General features: G+C 32.6%; 2 protein-coding genes across 2 annotated transcripts; both read right to left on the reverse strand.

Annotated features, from left to right (window-relative positions):
* Positions 1–15,642: 15,642 nt before the first annotated feature.
* Positions 15,643–16,985, reverse strand: LOC106390763 (ethylene-responsive transcription factor RAP2-3). Its single transcript, XM_013831297.3, has 2 exons — positions 16,689–16,985; positions 15,643–16,453 (listed from the first exon to the last, which is right to left on the reverse strand). Exons 1-2 carry the CDS (start codon positions 16,849–16,851, stop codon positions 15,891–15,893), a joined length of 726 nt encoding a protein of 241 aa, XP_013686751.1. The 5' UTR covers positions 16,852–16,985; the 3' UTR covers positions 15,643–15,890.
* A 1,122-nt stretch (positions 16,986–18,107) lies between these two features.
* Positions 18,108–20,392, reverse strand: BNAA01G27580D (uncharacterized transmembrane protein DDB_G0289901). The gene is made up of 2 exons (XM_013831307.3): positions 18,966–20,392; positions 18,108–18,549 (listed from the first exon to the last, which is right to left on the reverse strand). The coding sequence occupies exons 1-2, from the start codon at positions 20,184–20,186 to the stop codon at positions 18,376–18,378; spliced, it is 1,395 nt and encodes a 464-aa protein (XP_013686761.1). The 5' UTR covers positions 20,187–20,392; the 3' UTR covers positions 18,108–18,375.
* Between the last annotated feature and the right edge of the window lie 132 nt (positions 20,393–20,524).

Here is a 20,524-nt window from a genome sequence, read left to right on the forward strand (position 1 = left end):
AGAACATACGGTTTCTTCCTCCCCCCGAGCTCCTTTGCACTGATCCACGTGCTGCGGTCCCTGACGAAGACATGGATGATGTTGAGGACATCACCCCTGAAGCCGACCCATCGTACGACCTAGGAGAGCTCGCCGATGTAACCGATGATCAAGCTTACAGACGCTGGATGGTGGACTCGCAGCGAAAGAACCACAGCCTCATGCGGAGGATACTCCACCTCGTCACTGGGGGATGCATTGGAGGGAGCGCCCAGCGCCAGTCTACGACAGATCGACCACCAAGATCCCACCGACCAAGCAAGGAGCCCATGGGAACTGGCCCTTTTCAGAAGAGGTTCATCGCTCGCGCAACAGGCGATCCTTTGACCCAGCCGAGAGCGGCGAGTCCGACTGAGTCCGCAAGGACTATCCTCTATCCATTGTTCTATCCATCTGAACTTTTTATTTTTTATTTTGTTTTATGCTGTGTTGCTTTTTGGCTGACCTCAGCTTCATTTCCACCAGGGATGGTGTCGATTAAGTCTGGGGGAAGCACTGGGTGCTGAAACTCTATTTCTTTGTTTCTTTGTTTTTGAGTCAGTCCTTGCGTCATTTTGATGTTTTATCGAGTCAGTTTAGGATCGAGTCAGTTAAAACTCTTGTGGGAATTAGGACCTTGTGATATATTCTTTTAACCACCTCGTGCTCTAACATTCTTATCCAGTGACCTTAGCAATGATGAAAGAGCCCATACTTGGACCTGAAACACCCTTTGACTCATCTCATTTGACTCTCCAGAAGCTCTCATCCGATCAGGTTACACTGGGTAGACTCAACTCCACCCAACTTGAACCTAATCTTGACTGAAATTCTTCTTGTTATGGGCACTAGATCAGGGAAACGAGACCAACGCTCAGGGCTTCTTATTCTTTTTACCAATCTTGCTGATCCTGAGCGGCTAGCTCATTTTTAGCTAGTTCCAACCTTCTACCTAAACCTTTATTTTCACCCTCATGCACTCTGTTTTTCAATGTCATATGTGCAGATATGTGCAAAAGGGCCGGAGAGGATAGGATTGACACAGCCCCTTACTCGTTGACGCCTGACACTCAGAGAGAAGAACAAGCAGATTGAGAACAGTCGACAAGATCAATCCTTAAAGAAAGGAACAGTCGACAAGATCAATCCTTAAAGAAAGGAACAGTCGAAGGCGCATGGAACAATGGCACCCCGTGAGAAACAGAGGATAGACCCCCAGCGGCTGCAAAACATTCGTCCCGATACCTCCCTCCATCTCCACTCAAAAAAAAAAAAAAAAAAAAAAAACGAATGCTTTAATTTATTTATGATGGAAAGGGTAGATTCGAGATGCATGCTGCTGGAAAAGGGTGAGCAAGAAGTGGGCGCAGATTTTGGAGGAATAAAAAGAAGTCAAGAGCTGGAGAACAGTGGCACGATTGATCCACATTGTAGAACAATCTAATCCGTGAGGCAGAGATGAGTAAGGGTTGTGGGCTTCAACAGATCCGTCCTCTCTTGCTATTTTGCGCGATATCCTGCATGCACTCAAACACGGTAACCCCTAAACACTCTCAGCTCCACCGTAAAACAGCCTATTCCTTATCAACCCGTCTACCCTGAATAGTGCTTGTAATGAGAAGCTCACGCTGTTCTTAAATGATTCTTAAAGGAGTTTTGTCTCGATAGTGCAACCTTTTCAGGTATGAGATACAGAGTACGGAGCTGATCTTCGAACAGCAATCGTGGGGTGTTCTGGTAAGGGTGTGCGATCTGATTCTACAGCTTGTATGGTTCAGAGATGTGTGGTAAGAGCATGGTTATTCAGACAAAGCGAGTTCCCGCTCCTTCAAACCTTTCTCCCTGCTCTTGAGGCTTGGTCTTGTTCGAGGACAAACAAGGATCTAAGTCTGGGGGAATTGATATGTGGTGTTTTTAATACCAATACATGTGCACTTTGAGCTCATTTTCAGTCCTAATTCGTGTTTAATTTACATCATTCTAGGTTGGGAACAGGTGAAAGAGTAAAGGAGAGAGTTTCAGGAAGTCTGATGCTGTTTCGAAGGATTCAACGTGGAACAGTCATTTAGAACAACCCAAGGGTTGCTCCCGAAGAGATCAAGCATTAGACTGCTCCCGTTCATTAAGGAAACTTCCTATTCTGGAGTTTGCCCTAGTTTCGACTTTCTCTTTCTCTTATTCTCCTATCACCAGCGCCTCCTTATAAAGGGGGGAGGCTATCGTTTTCTAGGAGGACACACGAGTTTTACAAGAAACCTAGATTACTCTTTTGGATTTTACGCAACTTGTAAGGGAGAAGGCTCCATCTCTCATTCTCACGAGAAGACTTCCCTGAACCCTTTGTCTTTTTACTTATTTTATATGCAGTATTATTCAGAAATCTTGTTTGTGTCATCCTGCTTAATGATTGAGTAGTAGGCAAAGCTTGCTTAGGGTTGTAGGTTGTTAGCCGCATGAACTGAACACAAATAAGTGATCTCAACTATCTTCATTCATATTGATCTTACTGCCTGCATTGAACTGATCACTTAATGTTGGATCTATGATTTAATCCTCTAGCTAACCGTTAGGAGATAAGTCGACCTATATTGAATGAGCTTAGTATCCCTAATCAGCGAGAGTAGATATTAGGGTATTAAGTGAACTAATCAGATCTCGCATCTAAGGCTTGCTTTCGCGTCTTGTTCCAAGCGAGAGCTTAGGATTCAAGACCGACTCGCATAGGGATCAAGATCACGATAGTGAGTTGTTCCAGATGAGTGATCTAAGTTCTAGATCGCATTTCATCGCACTTGAATAGTTGTTCAGTTCTGCAAGTAACATCCAATTATTGACCCTAAGCCAGCTTCATTTAAATTGAATTCAAATTACCTAGGCATTCTTGTTACTTTTGTCGCAATTAATTCTCAAAACCCACTTGTTTCTCAGCTTGACATTGAACTCATAAGAGTAAAGAGTAAACTGGTCCTCTGGATTGAATCTCAAATATTACAATTACCACTGTTAACTTGACAGTAGCAAGGATTCATTTTTAGTGTATCAAATATTATTGAGAAGTTAGTTTCCTAAGTGTCGCGTTCATGTTAATTCTCACAATGGTTAATTACAAAGGTATCTTTAATGAATTTAAATATTATATATAATTATCATTATAAAAACTATTTTCTAATTTTTTCCAATTAAAATTTTAATGTATTTTCTTTTTTATATATTTACAAATACCATTTATGATAAAAGTAAATATTTCATATAATAAAAACTATATTTACAAATAAGGAAATAAACATATTTTAGGAAAATATAATTTATATATAATGTGATTTACAAAAGAAAAGTATACGAAAAACAGTTTTGATGTTTAAAAAATAATCATCTCTTTAAAACATAAAATTAATACTTTAAATTTAATATACTTTAAATTTAATACACAGAAAAATATATACTTTAAATTTAATAAAAATATTTTCAGTTACAAAAAATTAATAAAATATTTTATTTATATCAGACTATTTTCTTAGATTCTTACAAAAGTAATTTAATAACATGTACTATAATATCATTGATGAATTAAACATATTTCATAATTGATACTATTCAGATGTTTATTCATTTTTCATAAGTTTTTTTTAGTTTTCATTTACATTTTATGTATGATTTTATCAAACTACATAAATAAAAAATCTACAAACTTTAATCAAACCTAATATACCACTAAAAAAATTCTTTAAAGCTTAATATTATTATGTTTATTTTTAAAATTTTATATATTTATACAACTCAATATACATATAATAAGAATACATAAACCAATATGGATTTTTAATTTTAAAATTATTTAGAATATTATTTAATTTAGATTATATACATCTAAAGTATAAAGTTACTTAGAATTTACAAAAAAAATATTATTTTTGTAAACATTGTTATATGGTCATGAATTTTCAAAACTTTAATGGTAAAAATTGTTAATAAAATTTCATACTTATTATCATTTCAATTTTGATACTATTTTTACAAATCCAAAAATATCAAATTATACAAAAGAGTTTACAAATATATATATATATATACATATTTAAGATGAAGAACTTAACTAATGCAATAAATAAAATTAATCAAATTTAGTTTAATTATAATCAAAACTAATTGTGCTTCCATTTGATGAAATATGTGTAGTTCAATATAACCCAAAAAATATTTAAAGCAATCTAATATTTTATGCCCTAAATCAAAATTCTAAAGGCAAAAACAAAATAATTAAAATTTTAATATATTTAGCATAAAAAATGGTTAAACTTGGAGAAGTAAATACAATTCAATATATCCAAGTAATAACTGAATCATTATATATCTAATTACATGTTATGTTTAATTAAAATAATATAATATTATTTAAAATAAATCATACATATAAATGAGAAAATAATTAAAATTATAATTATAATATTAATAATTTTATTTGTATTTTGTAAATACTAAATATTTTGTACCATGTGCATGTGCACGGAAAAATTAACTAGTATAAGTAAAAATTATAGCATATTATTTGCTATGTGAAACATGTATATTTTTGAAAGATAGATGTATTGATCTGTACAAATAGACTATGCTTTATAAACAAATACGATAGAAAAATTGTCCATTTTGTAAAAGATTATCAAATAACAAATGACTTATATCAAATAACAAATGACTTATATAACATATGAACAACCAAACCATGCAAGGACAAAAAAAGGATAATCAATCTTAACTTTGATTTATAAATAATGTAAAACATTGCGGTGCGCCGTGCGCAAATCAAATTCTAGTTGAAATTGTATTGATCGTTATTTCTTCTCCAACCACACAGAACTGTTGTTTTTTAATTTGTTATATTTGTATTTTTGAGTTATGATACACATGATTGAATTCTTTTTTTTGCTAAACTGTAAATATCATATATGAAAGAAAGATAATACAAAGTAGAATCTTATGTTTGTGTCATCTTGGCAAAAAGAAATAAAAACAAGATGGGACACAAGCTTGAACAACAAGAGATCTGACTTATCTCAACCACAAAATCATTAGTGTGTCGAAGTGCTTTCTGTGCCTCCTTGCCGAGATGATGTTTCGAATCTCTTTGTCAATAGCATGGAAGACAGTTGCAGCAGGGACTGATGTCTGGTTATGGATCAGATTATTCCTCTGCTTCCATAAGTGATAGACAGTGGATTGAGTCGCCAGTTTCCACATGATTGAATTCTGTGACCTAAAATAGTTACTGTTACTCTTTTTATACAATCTTCTCTTTTTATACACTTGGCTTTTATGTATACATATCGCGCTAGATGTGCTTGTCGATCTTGTTTGTCTCACGGAACTTGCTAAGAAAACGCCTCGACACCCTCATTCTCTTTATCCACAACAAGACCTTGGTCCGTCTCTTGCCTAAAGACCAAGAAACGTTGAAGTGGTTTTCAAAAGACAATACACGACAAAAAGATCTTTCAGGTAGGAAATCTCGTGAGACTTTTTACCATATCCAGAGTGACAACCTTTTCTCTTTGCCTCGTTTAAACTCCTTGCACAAGCACGTGAGTGGATCCTGGAGGGTTTCCTAATTGTGAAACCATCCTCCATGTTCCTTATAATATTCTGTCCTGATACAAATGCTAATTACAGTATCCCCTATATATTATTTGAGAAGCATTGTAACATTTTTTGTAGTCACGTGTCATCAATAGAATGAGTCTTAGAATCCTTAGAGAAATAGGTTGGTCCATCTAAATATATAATAAGCTTTTTATTAAACCACAATAAATACATTATTAATGTGCTTCATTATTTCCTTAAATAAGATTACGGAATTGCCTAATGTGGCTAAAATATATATGACAATTAATGATTTTGAATAATAAATATTTGATAAAAATAAGTGTGTATTATAATTATATTTGTTTAATTTTAAGCTATTAAAATAAATTAAACAATCATAGTAACCATATAATAAAAATTTTAAAAAATTATTTATATAATATATTTTGAATTTTTAAAAACAAGTATAAATTACTAAAACTGTTAAAAGTTTTACATTCAAATTTTGTGATCTATGATTTAAAACTTTTGTTATGGCATGATACAAATAATTAAAAAATAATATAAGTTGAAAGTCTCATTTAATAAGTATCAAAAATAAAAGATATATAAATATATGTATCATTTTAAATTAAATTATATGCCATATAAAAATATATAAATATCTTAATTTTGAAATTACTTTGAAAATTGTTTTTTATAAAAAATTTGGAAAAATATTGACAGCTTAATTTCTTAAAATATTATAAATTACTTAAACCATTAATCCCACAGTAAAAATTTTGTTATCACTAATTTAGACTTTTTGCTATAACATATACAAATGATAAAAAAACAAATATGAGCAAAAAACATCATCTAATAAATATTAATATTAAAATACACCATATATATGTTACTATCATTTAAATTTAATTATATATCATATCAAATAGAAAAAATATTTTTTTGATTTATAAAATTTATTTATATGTTCGCACCAATTTAATTATATAAGTAGTAGATAATGACTTTTTAATTATTCAATATATATTTATTATTTCATAATATGTTATAAACATATAATATATAAAATAATTTATATATATAATGTTCATCCCGCGCAAGGCGCGGATCTTAACCGAGTATTATTAATAAGGATATCAGCCATTGATCAACATGTCTTATGAAACCCAATTAGAAAGAGAAAACATAAATCTGGATCCGATCATCTAGCTTATAGAAACCTAATTGGTAAGGTGGGCTCTCGGAAAATTGAACTATTGTGTTTTTGGGTCAGTATGTCTAACTCGACTCGTTGCTATATTTGGCCTTTTCGTCTTTTAATGAATCGTAGTTTTTGGCCCATTATATTGTTGTGAGTGACATATATGATTCGTTCATTCATAGGTTCACTTAGACCATCTCCATCCATTAAGACCTCTAATGAGTTCTAATGATTAAATTAAGAATAAATAAAGTGATTTGGCAAGTTTAGAACTTTGGTTAGTGGAAATAATTTTTTCCTTCTCCAATGGGAGAACCTCATAGGGGTTCTCTCTGCAACACGTCTCATTTCCATTTTTTTTTGTCATCCTTGTGATTTAATCATCGCATGCATGCATTTCACAAACTAATTTATTTCCGAGCATTCATTTTTGTACTCTTCTTCATGATGGTGATCATATTGGTGTGTTAAAAAGACGAGGTTATGTTTTCTTTTATCATCAATGGGAAAGTGTTGAAGACAAGGAATTGGGCAAACATCAGCTTCTGTACAGACTTACAGAAACAAGCACCACAAAAACTAGCAGTGTCATACGTCCACCATCCTCCTCCTCCTCCCCTTCACCACCAGCTCTATCTTCATACTCACTTTTGTTCTCAACATACCAATGAAGGTTCACTCCTTTACCAGCAACACCGTACCCCAACCTATACTTCTCCTCATCCGGATCCCCTGCCCTCGCTGCAGCATCTTTCGCAGAGGCTCTCGCGGTCGCAGCAGCTTCTTTCCTCACCTTCTTCCTCCTCCCCAGGCTTACCATCATCCTTCTTCGGTGTTAGCTCGATGGGGTCGAAGATCTTGATCCTCCTCCTCCCATTCACGAAATCGAAAGGATGATTTTACCAATCCGAGAAAGAGATTGAAATGAGATTCGAGAGAGAAGCGGAATCTTCGAGAATGGAGGAGAAAGAAAACTAATTTCACACAAACGAAGGAGAGAGAGAGACATTAATGTGTGTTCTAATTACAAGATGACACGTTAGGGTGTCTTACTGATTCTAAAAAGTCCACGTTTGGCAACGGTTCTCTATTTATTTAGCATTTTTCATTTATTTTTATTTTTGCTTTTGGTTAGAACCTGTATTAAACTACCCCGATGGAGCTGAGGTGCTCTTAGGTCCTATTCGTTTACGTTTAGCACAAAAAAAAAAACACATGGCTTAGTGCTTGATACTGCATGATAGGGTAGGCTATCCGCTATCAGTTCGCATTTTAGCTTCTTCTGCGATAAGACGAAGAAGAACAAATCGTGACGAGACTCATTTAGCCTCATAATATAGCCATGTTCTTTTGGTGAATGTCGCAATCAGCGGCAGCGACCGAAAATTTAAACTATTACCATGGAAAAACACAGCCTAGCACAACACTCATGAAACAATGCTATCCTGTTTTTTTTGACGCTGCGGCTGATCGTGAAGAGTAAAAATAACGCTAAATATTTCAGAGTCAGCTGCTTCCCATATTTTGTAGTTTCAGCGGTTTATTAGCAGCTATTTTAATTTTCCGTGCCAGTTAAATTTGCTTCTGTCGCACTGTAATTTTCAATCGATGCCGTTGGTCACGGCGTTCACCAAAAGAACATAGCTAATGTCACTAACATAAACCGAGACTAAGAGTGATGATTTAAGATGATTGATTTTGCATAAGGTGAATGTAGATACTAGATAGGTTTACAATCTTTTTACTTGTGAAACTGAAAATACTATAATAGTTTTTTCTTCAACTACAAGAAAGGGACAACGGTTTTCTATTATGGTTGTTAGTACTGGCACAAGGTGAAAGAGGCAATTAATTATTTTTTTTAAATCATAAAATATAATTTAAGATTCAAATTTCTTGTTAGTATAAAACAAAATGCACTGAAATGATTGCCTCCACGATATTTTAAGATAATAAGTTTACATTGATTGGCTGACTACCGAAAAAGACAAAATAAATAGAAAATGGTTGTGGGTAATACATACATACATATGCATTGTATTTGACAATATAATATAATTGTATCATACTCTATACGTTAACCATATCCTACGTATTATTAATACACACGTATGGATCTTACATCTTACAAGTGGGGAGAAAAGGATAACGACTGAAACTGCTAGAGAAAAGCTATTGTACTCTTGTCATCCTATTTATGATATTGTGATATATGTAGAAAATGCAACTAAAAAAAATCAATCGAGACGGGATCTTACTGACTTGAGTCTGAGTACTACATGATAGGTCATGTGAACAATGGTTATGATCTCGATACGGTCTGAACATGATCATTCGGTGATATTATTTCGGTTAATTAAATATGAGTACTAAATTACCAATCACACCGAATAAAAGCGATGAGTAGTACTGTTAAATTACTAACTAGGATAAGACCCGCGCCTTGCGCGGGATTAAATTATTCTTTTTATTATATTTTGGAGAATGAAACAATAGTTTGGCTTCATTTGGATTAGGGATGTTCAATCCGAATATCGGGTTGGTTTCGGTTCGGTTCGGTTTTTTTCGGTATTTCGGTTAGTAAAATATAATTACTATTCTAAAACCATATTTACTTTGACTTTAGTCTTTCACATACTTTTGAAAGATTTCAACTGGACGACTAAATTGATCAGCCAATCTTGTTGCTTTAGATCATTAGTATTTATATATATATATATATATATATATATATATATATATATATATATATATATATATATATATATATATATATATTATTAGTTTGAATATTTATTAAATAAAAATTCATATGCGTTATATTTTATGATCATTTGTAACTTATTATAACAAAAAAAAAATCTATTGATCAAAAAATTTTCAGAGTGGGAATATTCAAATTTCTAATAATATATAAACGTTTTGAAAAATTCAAAATATAACATATAAGAAAAAATATAAATTTTTTATTATATATTTAATGTGATTTTTTAATATCTTTCAATAATATAAAATTTAAAAAAAAAACTAAGATGCCAAAATTGTTATCAAATATTTATTATTCATAATAATTAATTTTCATATATATGTTAATCATATTAGGTAATTTCGTAGTTTCTAATTAAGGAAAGTGCAAAAACAAATTTGATAGATTATTTATCAATTCGATAGTTAGTTTAATAAAAAATATAATGTAAGTTAATATAGTTCAACCTATTTTTCTAAGAATAGTATATTTTATATAGTCATTTATTAAATGAGAATTTATAATCATACAGTTCTATGATCATTCATATCATTTTATAACTGAATATTTAAATCATCGATAACAAAATTTTCAATGTGAAATCTTTAATAAGTTTATAATTTATAAATGTTTTTGAAAATTCATTGAAAGTTTTAATATTAAAATATTTATGTAATCTTATGGTATATAGTATAATCTATATATATATATATGTGTTTTATTTTTAAATGATATTTTTTACTCATATGGTTTTAAAATCATGTGTATCTTCTTATAATATTAAATAAAAATTTATATTAATACAATTTTATGATCATTTGTAACTTATTATGACAAAAAAATAATCTATTGATCACAAAATTTTCAGAGTGGGGATCTTCAAATTTCTAATAATTTATAGACGTTTTGAAAAATTCAAAATATAACATATAAGAAAAAATATAAATGTTTTTATTATATATTTAATGTGATTTTTAATATATTTTAATAATATAAAATTAAAAAAAGAACTAAGATACAAAAATTGTTATCAAATATTTATTATTCATAATAATTAATTTTCACATATACGTTAATCATATTAGGTAATTTCGTAGCTTTTATTTAAGGAAAGTGCAAAAGATTTTTTGGTACGTTATTTATCAATTCGATAGTTAGTTTTATAAAAAGTGTAATATAAGTTAAGATGGACCAACCTATTTTTCTAAGAATAGTATATTTTGTATAGTTATTTATTAAATAAGAATTTATAATCATACGGTTCTATGATCATTCATATCGTTTTATAACAAAATATTTAAATCATCGATAACAAAATTTTCAATCTGAAATCTTTAATAATTTTATAATTTATAAATGTTCTTGAAAATTCATTGAAAGTTTTAATATTAAAATATTTATGTAATCTTATGGTATATAGTGTTTAATCTATATATATATTTATTTATTATTAAATGATATTTTTTACTCATATGGTTTTAAAATCATGTGTATCTTTTTATAATAAAAATGTTAAACCATTGATCATCAATTTTTAACATAATAATTTTAATAGTTTTAGTCATTTATTGTCGTTTTTAAAAATTTAAAATATAACATATACGAAAAAATTAAAATTTTATTTTTATAGCTAATTTGATTGTTTAATTTATTTTAATAATATAAAATTAAACAAAAAATGATAGAGGAGATATAAATTGTTATCAAATCTTTATTATTAAAAGCATTAATTGTCATATATATATTAGTCATTTATGGTAATTCCGTAGGTTTTATTTAAGGAAAGAAAATAACATATCATATCATTATATCATATAGTTTGACCAACTTATGTATCTAACAACATATAAAAATCGAATGTGGACCTACTTATTTTTCAATTGAATGTAATTGACTACCTAATTGAGTGCCACCTATGCATTGGGGCCTCTTTTAATTAATACAAAATTGAGGTTACATCTTTTCAAATGTTCCTCAATTAATATATAGGGGATGATTCTAATTAAACGTGAAACAAATAGACAATCTCGCGAAATTAATAGTATAGATTCTTTCAATCTATGAAACATTGTCGGGACCCACTTAAATTCTTATTAGATCAACTAGGGTTCGAGGTTCATGCATCTAGAAACCAAACTACATTGCTTTGTACTATACGTTAGACAATCGAGAAACGATAGGATTAGTTCAAGGACAGGGAACATGGTCGGTCCTGGGTAAAGTACAATAAAAAAGTTCTTAATCATTTTCAAAAAAATTAAAATTAATATACATAAGTAATATAATTCTCAAATTATAAAAACAGTTATTGAAATTTACTATAAAATGTCTGTGTGGTTCTGAATTCCAAGATCAACTGACTATGTTCACGGATGAAACATCGTTAAGCTTTGTTTATGGGTGAAACATTTCTACATGGTAACAAATGTTTAGCATCTTAACTATATCACGTTTTAGACAAGTTTATCACATAATAATATCACTAAACAGAGTTTATAAACTTCAGAAAGTTAAGCAATTATAACAATTACGCCCAAAATACTGGTTTCTTTTCTCCAAACTTAATTTATATTGATGAAACAATATAGTCACGATGAAATGCATCGTTGATTACACGCAGAACATGTGAATGAAATGAAAAGGATAGATCGTTTGGTTTAACTTGGGCTGAAAGTAGATCCGCCGGTTTATTGCCCATGTGATCCTTAGAGCATCTGCATTGAGGGTTCAATGCAGAGGTTCACACCTTTCTCAAAGAAAAAAAATATTATAATATTTCTATTTTTATGAACTCAGTCTTTGCAGGTTCACTGGGATGAAACCCGGTTCATCACTGTAACGCAGGTTCCACGTCACGTGGCGACCCGCGATTAGTCCGCTTATTTTTTAGGGAAATTTGGCTGTATAACCTTCAAACAAATTATAATTCATTCTATGTCTAAATACCCTAATACACCAATACACCATGCATCTTTTATATAATAATACTACTATGCCCTCTTACACAACCGGTAAAACCTGTAAACTAAAAAAAACTAAATTAATAATACTTACCTTACACACATACAACGTGGTCTTTGGAGAATCACATACCTTGTAGAACGTGGGTTGTTTCTTCTCCATTTTTGATCCACTGTGTAACCACCAAAACCATTTCTGGAGTAGCTTTGCCTATGAGATGCCCATCTGCAATGACTCGCTTCGCTACTGACAAAAAGCTTTGCGCATCTGAAATCTATGGAGTCGCCGACAACGTAAACGGCACCGCCGCAAGGTTCGTCACCTCTTCCTTCAATCACCTTAATCTTTTCGGTTTACGAGGCGGTTACATGTACTATTCTCACGGATGTTGCCAGTTACACATATCTTTCTCGCTGTGAATATCCTTGAATTGATCGGAGAAGATGAACAGTTTTTGTAACATTGTGTTCTATTCTATTTTATGCGTATAGAATAGAAATGTAAAACAATATGTATTATGAATGTTTTATTCATGTTATGTAATGTAAAATAGTCTGTTACTATATGTATTTATCATGTATCGTTCCAGTTGATGATTAATAAAGAAGGTGTTATTTTCTTCACCAAGTACTATACTATGTATTTTTTTCCATTCTATTTGGGTTTAGAGTTTATATTTGGGTTTAGGGTTTATTGATTAAGATTTAGGGTTTAGTATTTGGAAGGTGGGGTTGAGGTTTGATGGTGACCCTATCATGTATCGTTCCATTTGACGATTAATAAAAAGTGTTCTATTTTGTTCACCAATATGTACTATACTATGTATTTTGTTTCATTCTATTTGGGTTTAGGGTTTATACTTGAGTTTAGGGTTTATACTTAGGTTTAGGGTTTATACTTGGGTTTAGGGTTTAGTGATTTAAATTTAGGGTTTAGTATTTGGAAGGTAGGGGTTGAGGTTTGGGTTTAGTGATAGCCATATAGTATTTAGGAGTTGGGATAGTGTTTAGTATTTAAAGATTATGGATGTGGTTTTAGTATTTCTATAATACTTAGTGATTAGGGTGATTAGTGACTAGAATTTAGGGTTTAGTATTTAGAAGGTGAGGAGGTATGGCTGGGGTCAGCGTTAACTTCTTTCATGCAATCATAGACATTTTATAGTTTCACCAATATATACTATGTTATTTATTTTGTTCCATTCTATTTGGGTTTTGTGTTTATATTTGAATTTTGGTTTATAGGTTCTTGCCTAGGGTTTAGATTTACTAAGTAAATGTTTGGGTATAGTAAACCATATTATATACATTCTATTTGGGTTTATACTTCCTTGATTAGGGTTTAGCTTAATCTATTTATTTAGGTTTAGCGTTTAGGGTATATTTGGATTAGGGTTTAGTGACTGGAATTTAGGGTTTAGTATTTAGAAGGTGAGGGGTATGGTTGGGTCAACACTAACTTCTTTCATGCAATCATAGACATTTTATAGTTTCACCAATATGTACTATGTTATTTATTTTGTTCCATTCTATTTGGGTTTTGTGTTTATATTTGGGTTTAGGGTTTATATTTGAGTTAGGGTTTAGTGATTAGAGTTTAGGATTTAGTATTTGGAAATTTATGTTTTTTTGGGTTTAGGGTTTATACACTTTTTATTTTTTTTTAAATTATGTTTCTATCCGCTCATTCTACTTCATATAGTAAATAAATATGTTATAAGTAAATTTGTGACATGAGTTCTTTTACGTGATGTGTTTGTAAATAATAGTGATTCATTATTGACCAGCAATAGAAAATTTTGGGTGGATTAAATTGGTACGTGGCTGCATGTGTTTCTATCAAATAAAGTAGTATTTAATTTAATCTTTACCCTACGTTATTTTGACCAAGTCATATCTAGCAATACAATATTACCGGATGATTAATGGAAGAAGGGGCAGAACCGGATAACAATTGGCATAAATGATAGATATTACATTACGTCAAAATCAATGCTACTCACTTAATTTTGATGCCAAAGTTGGTTATTCAGCAAATTGACCCTATTTTTTATTAAAAAAAAAAATCAAACAAAAAAAATAAATAATAAATAATATAATATTAAAGTTATAAACCCTCTCAAAGTTCATTGATACAGATGTTCTTATATCTTCAAACTTTTTGCTCCATTGCCATATATGACCCGGAAGTTTATTGATTTCTTAGTGATTAGATCCACCAAAATATTGCAAATTCCCTTCAAGCTTGAAAGTTAATCTCATATGCGAGTTATTTTTTATTTTTTAAATAAACAAATAAGTTGTTGCTATCGATCGTTTCTTTTAAAATTGTTAAAAGTAAGATATATTTCAAATTCCCAAATTTTCCATGTAGGAACGGATCAGACGTTTTTCATTAAGATTACCTTATTCGCAATGAAAATAAATATATATTTAAAAATCATCATACATAATATAGGTACGCATGCATTAGAATCGGGAAAACAAACAAAAAGACAGCTGGTTCGTCTTTTGCTAGTAAGTCTAAAATCATACTTACTCACTCCGTTTTTATTATAAGTGACACAAATTAAAAAAAAATAGATATCTGTTTTGACTCTATTTAATTTATTATTTAATTTAGTTTTGTTAATAAACGAACTGAAGATAAGAGTAAAATTAGAAAAAAAAATATTTAATAATTACTTTTAAAATGTAAAATGACACTTAACAAAACAAATTATAAAAGATAAAACGACACTTAGTGGGAGTAACATTTTTCAGTAAAAATAATAACTTATTGTTTTAGTAATTTAGAAATATAATGTCAAAAATCAAACCGTAGAAATATTCCACCTGAAAATAACAAACCCTCAAAATATTAACTTCTTGTTTTAGTAATTTAGAAATATTATGTCAAAAATAAAAACCTAGAAATATTCCACCTTAAAAAAACAAACCCTATGAACAAACATTAGGGTATGAATGGTGACCAGAAAACGGCAAGAAATAATGCATTTCCTAACGTTCCTGAAAAAAATCACCATTCACAAGGAATAATAATTCTCTCTCATTCCCTTTCATTCTTTTTTTTGTAGAGAATTAAAGACTAAAAATATTCTTTGTTAAAATTGATAAGGAACAACTAGACCCTATACTTGATTATAATTTGATTACAATATTTTGTATTTACAGCATGATATATTTTCCATAAAAGAAAACAAAATAACAATACCACAAACCGTAAATGTAACGCTCCAAATGAGTCACAAGAAGGCGCCACACATTAACAACGACAACATATAATAACATCAGTCGCTCATGTCATCACATTACAAACCTTAAAACGTAACGGCAGTTATATTACAAACTTTATTTAATATTTCTACTTATATTACGTTTTTTACTGATACGACGCGATGACATCATCAATCATCCACATATCCACCTCGGAGACGGACTCGTCGAGCTGACTCGGTTGCTCCACCGTGTCACCATCCAGCTCAAGGAACGACTCCAAGCTCGATATCTGCTGTTTCAGATCGTAGTCCAGTTGAAACTCGTCCCCGCTCCCGAATCCACTGCACTCCACCGGGAAACTCGGCTGAGTCAACTCGCTCTGAGAGACAACGCAGTGCTTCTTCGCCGGAGGCTGAACTTCTGACACTGGAGACGATGCTAGAGGAGTCGCAGGACTACGAGGAGGATGGTGGAGAAGATCTGGGAAGTTGAGTTTGGCTTTATCGCCGCGGATCCGCTTCGCCGCAACGTCGTAAGCCATGGCGGCTTCCTCCGCCGTGTTGAACGTCCCGAGCCAGACTCTGGCGCCTTTTCTTGGATCTCGAATCTCTGACGCCCATTTTCCCCACGGTCGCTTACGTATCCCTCTGTAAACGTTCTTCCTCTTCCTCCGTTTCTCCGTCACCGGCTCCTTCTCCTTCTCCGCCGCCTCCTCTTTCAACGTCACTTCAAAAGTTTAAGGTCCAAAATTACAGATTTGACCCCGGATATAGCCATAAATTACAAATAAATATCACCACCAACCCTCAATAATATTTTTTTAAAGAATCTTTTATCATCATCATATTCATGTAACTTCTAGAAATATTATTTTAATTTTTCTAATTTACTAAAACTAAGTATATTCCAAATATTGATTTTTCCCCAATTTCATTTATTATTATGATTAATTTAATAGTACCTTGTTGGTTGGTGGATTGAGTCTTGGATGTGGAATGGAAACCCCAGAAATCGTCGGCGGCGGAAGCATCGAGCTCTGACCAGAGTTCCTCCGCCGTGAGTTTCCTACCCTTAGCCTTGGTGACGTTAGGGGCAAAATCGGAAATTATAGCACCGCCACACATTTTCTCTGTTTGCTTTTTTTTTTTTTTTTTTTTTTCTGATGCTGAGTTTCGAGAGGGAGATGAATGCGGTGGGGATGTAACGCATTTATAAGAGAAATAAATGCTTTATATTATGTTGATAAGAAAAAAATAAAAGCTTGCATAGTATAAAGTCGGGTGAATTTTTTTATAATATGTATAATATAGGGCAATTGTCAATAATAGCACATTTTGAAGTTTATGTCTCAAAAATAGCACTAGAAGGAGGAAGTCACAAAAATGACATTCATTAAAGGGTAAAATATCTCTAATACTCTTGGTTTAAAATTAAATAAACAAACAAAAATAAATAAAAATAAATAAAATAAAAAAATGAAAAAAAATTTTTTTTTTATAGTTTTAGATTATATGTTTTCAGATTCGAAATTTTTATAATTCTTTTTTGAAAATTTTTCTTTTGAAATTTTTTTTTATTTTTTTTTCAAATTTTTTTTTTATAATTTAAAAATACTTTTTGAAACTGTTTTTAAAATTTTTATTTTTTATTTTAGTATTTATTTTTTATAAATTTTAAACTTAATTCCAAAACTCTACCCCTTAACTCTAAACCCTAAGATTTGGATTAATTAATCTAAGGAATATAAGTGTATATTTACTTTTTTAATGAAATCTATTTTTGTGACTTTGAGTATTGAGTGCTATTTTGAGAACAAAAACTTGGTTTGGTGCTATTCTAGTCTTTTTCTCTATAATATATTTTATATTATAATTATACTCAATAGTTATATGTTCCCCGATACACGCCGATTAGGACAAAATTAAACCAAATAACGACAAAACTATAAGCTTCTTTTGGGGAGGCGCTCTGATGAAAAAACGTATTGACAATGTCATTAATCTATTAATTGGAAGTTGGAGTGTTGCGTCCACGAGCGTCGGCTAATCAGTGGTTATTACACGTGGCGGGGGTCTTCTATCAGTTTCTGAATAAATAATCTTTAACTGGAAAATGAAAATATAATCCTTAACGTATAATTATTATTTTAACAAGAATAATATTCAATGGTTAAGCTGTGTAATATGCGTTGAACGCCTCATGTTCATCATGCCGCGTTTCTAAAAAGTAAGTTTTTTTTGTTACGACATGACTTATTACAGGTAATCTTGCATTTTATTCACCAAAAATTCCCACTAATGTTGTCGGAAAGTTTTTGCCTGTAGCTCTGTAAGAAAATAACAACCGTCAAAGTTATAAAGTTGCTTTATAAAAACATTCATGGTCAAATATTCCGTGATAAATTCAAAAAAATGTAGTGTATAATAGAATCCATATTGATGACAATACATTCATAACCCACACACTGCATAAGCTGATCCATCAAAAAAAAAAAAACTCAGAAAGACTACACACGCAAGGTCCATTGATGAGAGACGAAACGTATTGAGAGGAAAACAGCAGAAGAAGATTTGAAGGGAACTTTGTTTATATTTTGAGACAATTAAGGAAATATCTGTATATGAAAGATTGATCAATGAATTGATCAATCACCCAGCCATTTTGGTTAGGCGGTGAACAGTGCTTCTAGCGATTCTATTCCCGGGATCGATCTTCAGAACCATCCTTAGATCGTCAGCTCCCAGTTTGTATTTCTCCATGCTCTCGTATAACAGTGCTCGTTGTACTAGAATCGTCACATTCTTCTCGTCATGGTCAAGTACCTAAAATCACATTTTGAAACAACAAAAAAGTGCATATGTTTCATAGTTCATATCTAGTTTTGTTCTCAGTTGTAACCGAAACCGTCTAGAGAGCAACTAACAATCCATAAACTACCACAATGTAACGATCCAAAATGTACCGTATTATCATATTGCAATACAAGTCTATTATCTTATTATCTATCTTAGTTCCCACATGTACCGTATTATCATATTGCCAAGTTTCAGATACCTCAAAACTCTAAACAGTACTGGTTCAGTAAACATTCAAGGGTTCCTAACCCCATAGGCTATAGCTAAAGCGAATACATACACAACCCATAGCTAGAGAGTTCGTCTATGGATCAAAACTATATAGCGTCCAAAGCCAAACAAGTCTTATTTTTATGTGCAATAATCAACCAATAAACACATACCTTTGTGCAATCCGATACAGCCTTCTTATACTCTCCGACTTCTTTGTAACACGAAGCCCTAGTCGAAAGCACCTCCGCAGAACCAGCGTCATCGCCAGCTCTCTCCAAAAGAATCACAGCCCAAGAGAGCCACTTGATGGCATCAGCATACTGACCTTGCCTCTGGTTATCAATCCCCTTGCTCTTAGCTGACGCAGCAGACACACCCGGTGGAGGAGGTGGCAACCCATCAAGCTCAGTGGTTGAACCGCCGCCAGAATCAGCCCCACCGTCAAAACTTTCAAACCCCCAGTCTTCACTCTGCGGCGCTGCAGCCGCTGAGGTATTGGTGGAGGTAGAAAACATTCCTAATGGATCATCTTTAACACTTGACTGCACACCAAAACCAACGTTGTAAGCATCAAACCCTCCTGATGAGAATGTGCTCGACTTGGCGGCGTCCTGGAAACCCCCAAAGTCATCGTTATGAGTGGTTGTTCCCGCAAACCCACCAGATTGGAATGTCCCAAAAGCAGCATCACTCTTTGCATCATTCTTAGCCTTCTCAGAGTTGATACTCCCTGATGATTTCGATCCGAAACCAACCAAGTTACCAAACGGATCACTATTGGAAGGAAGCCCAGAGCTACTCAGATTGCCCCCAGACATACTTTTCATCGAAGGACCTCCAAGATTTGGAGTCTTGATACTGTTACTAGCATTAACACCAGAAACGCCACCTGGATTACCGCTATAACCCCAACCACCACCACCACCACCACTGTTCATCGAGTTACCACCACTTTTTGGCAACGCATCAGCCAGATTCCCCATGGAATAAGAGCTCTTAGGAGGAGCTTTCTTCAACGGCACGTTTCCGCTGGGTTTCCCAATAACCGATCCCACCAGATCTCCGAACAAGCTCGGATCCTTGTTAACAATCCCAATACCCGAACCCGATCCGGAAGACGAGGAGCTGCTGTTCCACGTCTTCCCGTGAATATCTCCCACCATCGAAGTCGGGCCTCCGATCTCAGATCTGATCGTCGTCTGCTTCGGCGCGGGCTGATGCGTCCACGAAGGCTTCCCAGGCTGAAACGCAGGTCTCGGCTGCTGCGAATAAGAAGGTGCTTGGCTCTTCTGGCCATTCAGAGGCTTGCCTTGGTTAGATCCGAGGCCGAGATCGAAATCGAAGGCGTTGATCGAGGATCCCGATGATCTCTTCCCGTAGTTCGAATTCATGATCGAAACTTTCAGATTTACACAAAAAAACGGAAGATGGTGGAGAATCAGAAGAGGTGAAATGCGCGAGAGATGATACCGGCGTAGATTCAGGTGAGATTAGAGCGTGATCCGTCGTGGAGAGATGATTCTAATTTTACCAGCGATGTAGAGAGATCTCTTTTTGCGATTGTTGTTGTTCCAGAGCCAACGAAAGGGGAAAATAAAAATAAAACTTTGCAGAAAGACCCCTATTGTTTGAGTTTCTATTCAATTTACCTCATTAATTTTACTACCATTACAGTTTGATTTGTGATATCCTTTGTTCTTTTAAGAGGTCTCGGCTATTTTTCCTTTTT

Source organism: Brassica napus, chromosome A1 (genome assembly GCF_020379485.1).
Source record: "Brassica napus cultivar Da-Ae chromosome A1, Da-Ae, whole genome shotgun sequence".
Taxonomy (NCBI): Eukaryota; Viridiplantae; Streptophyta; class Magnoliopsida; order Brassicales; family Brassicaceae; genus Brassica; species Brassica napus.